Here is a 2,779-nt window from a genome sequence, read left to right as displayed (position 1 = left end):
AACACAAATTGCACTTGCTCAGCCAGCCAAAACCCCACGCAACTCTGAGGAAAGCTGACTGAGGGCCTTCACACTGATTAACCTAACGGACAGAGACCGTATGAGTGGACAAAAAACGTAGCCGTCCTAGGTTGTGCAGATACGTCACACCCATACTGCTATTCATCAGCAACTCAGCTGCAAGTTGGCGAGTCCATACATATTTCAAGCTTGACTTCAATGGAAATTGAATGCCCAGTAGAAACAGACCCTACCCTCAGCAGCAATGCGACGCCACAGGAAGTGGAATTGAGCCTTTTTACAGCACCTGAGAGCTGAGCACACCTCCAACATTCAGAGCTTCACATAACCAAGTCCAGGGGTGTCTGTTTTCTGATCTTTGTGATGCCAGGGCACAAATCAGTAAAAATTAAGAGCACAGCACCAATCCATAACCACAGCTGAGACAGATACCACCTCTTTCACACAACACTTCAGCACAAGTCGTGACTGAAATTCTTCCCTTTACACTTCAATGACAATAGGCAGAAATAAAATGCTGAGGTAAAAGGAGTTTCACCAGGTTTGCACTGGTGTAAGCAAGCCTAGAATCAAGCAAGCTATAAAATCCATTAATTCACACACAACAGAGAAAGAAAAATCCCCATATTTTCAAAACATATAGACACTTGTGGATCAAAACGTGTATGTTTTCAAAACACACAGATACATGCTCAAGAATAAACAGACTTCCTGCATTATGATGTGAGCTTTACAGTAGTTTGAGCTTGACTTGGACTGAAAATAAAGAAGCTTGAACTCTAGCCAGCAGAGCTCCTTTGGAACTGTTTGCCAAGAGAGAAGAATGAGGTCTGAAGCAGTCCAAGAACATTGATGTTTCATTCACCATCTTCAAGTAGTTTTTGTAAGTTGTTCTGTATCTTAGAAAAAGAAAGAAAAATAATTAGGAGGCAGGAAGTGTTGTACCGCATTTAAGAAAGAAAAAAAGGCATACTCTTCAACGTACTCTCTGTGTGCAAGTTAATTCTGTCACAACTAGTCATACCAATGGTATTCATGTTAAATGCTTTCTGTACTAGAGTCAAAGGAAACATCTGGATACGATCAGCCAGCAGCACACCTAGATTTCATATGACGAGTATCTCCTGCAGTTTCCTCTTACAGATTCTCTCCTTCATTAGGTATGAGAAAATAAGATAGAAAAAAGTTAGACCCAGAAAGAAAGGGACAAGAAATGCAATTATTTTGAACTCGATCAAAACCCAGAGTTGCAGCTCTAAGGTTTAAGTGTAACATCTTCAGCTACGCAGCCGGCTATGACGTGTGTGCAGCAAAATAAGGTCTTCTAACCATTAGCGGACACATCCCATTTGCCAGATTTAGTGTACTGATTGTGTGTTATCCTCCCTCAGCCACGCTGAAGGCAATGCCAGCCAGCGGCTCTCTCAAGGATGATTTGCACAGACCTATTTTACACAGCCTACTTATCCACCTTTCATCTCCTTGTCCTTAAAAGCAGAGAGCGGGGAAGATAGTGGGTCACATCCCCCGGCACACATTCTCTAAATTTTAGTAACTAGCAGTCACTGGCTACAGAAGGTTTAGTCACAGCTACTTTCAGACTTTAATTTGAGGAGCCACTGTACTTGCTGTTCAAGGACACTGCTTCTTAATCCTACCTCGTGATTTCTAGCCCAGGTGCGCACCTTTTTCAAGATGGGCATTTTGGGGAAAGGAAAACAGTAAGGAGCACCTGATTTTTTAAGAGTCCCTTAACGCATACACAGGAATTTCCTTTTCACAAGCTACATTAGAGTAGGGAATGAGTAACATAAGGCCATGTTTTCCCTCCCCAGTTTAACGCTTTATCCTCCCATAGACATGGTGCATTTTAACAACCTGTTAAATATAGTTACATGCCAAAGGAAAATTCTGCTAAGCCATGCTAACTCCTTGGCTCCAAGTATGAAGTAGAGCTTGTAAATATCACAGGGTTACCTGAAAAAGTCATTGCAACATACTCTTGCACTGAATGTTCTTTAACTGGAGAGTAATTTTTAGTTTCTAGCCTAGATAATTTCTGTGCTCTAGTTTACAATACTGTGGTTGCACAGGGAGCGAGGGGAGAGACGACAAGTTACGCTGGAACTTTTTTGCTACCTTTGCTGCTGAAGCCACCTGCAGCCAATTACTAGCCCTTTTCACCAAGGCATATGAAACAGTTAAACAACTGTAGTAACTTTGATCAGAGAACATAAAGCTATCAAGATTTCTACCTGTTTTGCAGTACAAGAGTAGGGTCAAACATCCTGTTCTAACCACTGCTCGTCTAGGTTAGAGAGCACCAGGATGTGGCAATATGCAGCTGCAGGCAATACTCGTTACTTTGTACAGGCACAGCAGTCGATTGTGTCTCGAGTATTTGCCCAAATACAAGGTAAGACTTAAAGAGTCCAATCCTGTAAACACTAACTGGAAAAAAGCACATGACTTAAGACTATAATTCAGGCCAGACGGTCACTTCTCTGGGAACAGCTGAATGATCCGACCATCCAGCTGCCTTTTACTGTGTCTCCAAGCACAGACTATATAAGGGAGTGGGAAAGTGCCTAGCCTGGCTGCACAGGGCTGACTGGCTGGCTTCCCACTTAAATGAAGTGAAGGTCTCCTATGAACCATTTTGCCAGCCTGTCCCAGACAGCTGGAAAGCAGTTACCTCTTAAATCACCTAATTTGGTTAAAGATTGTATTCGAAAATCATCTGGTAAGCATTCGCCCC

At 42.6% G+C, this 2,779-nt stretch overlaps 1 protein-coding gene across 1 annotated transcript in view; it reads right to left on the bottom strand.

Moving 5' to 3' along the window:
• Positions 1-872: 872 nt before the first annotated feature.
• Positions 873-2,779, bottom strand: part of GRAMD2B (GRAM domain containing 2B) — a 40,754-nt gene continuing 38,847 nt past the window's right edge. Inside the window, exon 14 of the mRNA XM_009636558.2 lies at positions 873-920. Within this exon, the coding sequence (XP_009634853.1) occupies positions 879-920 (42 nt within the window). The 3' untranslated portion in view covers positions 873-878. The remainder of the gene's footprint in view (positions 921-2,779) is intronic.

This window comes from Egretta garzetta, unplaced genomic scaffold (assembly GCF_000687185.1).
Source record: "Egretta garzetta isolate BGI_Z169 unplaced genomic scaffold, ASM68718v1 scaffold473, whole genome shotgun sequence".
NCBI classification, from domain to species: Eukaryota; Metazoa; Chordata; class Aves; order Pelecaniformes; family Ardeidae; genus Egretta; species Egretta garzetta.
This window is presented reverse-complemented; position numbering and strand designations above follow the sequence as displayed.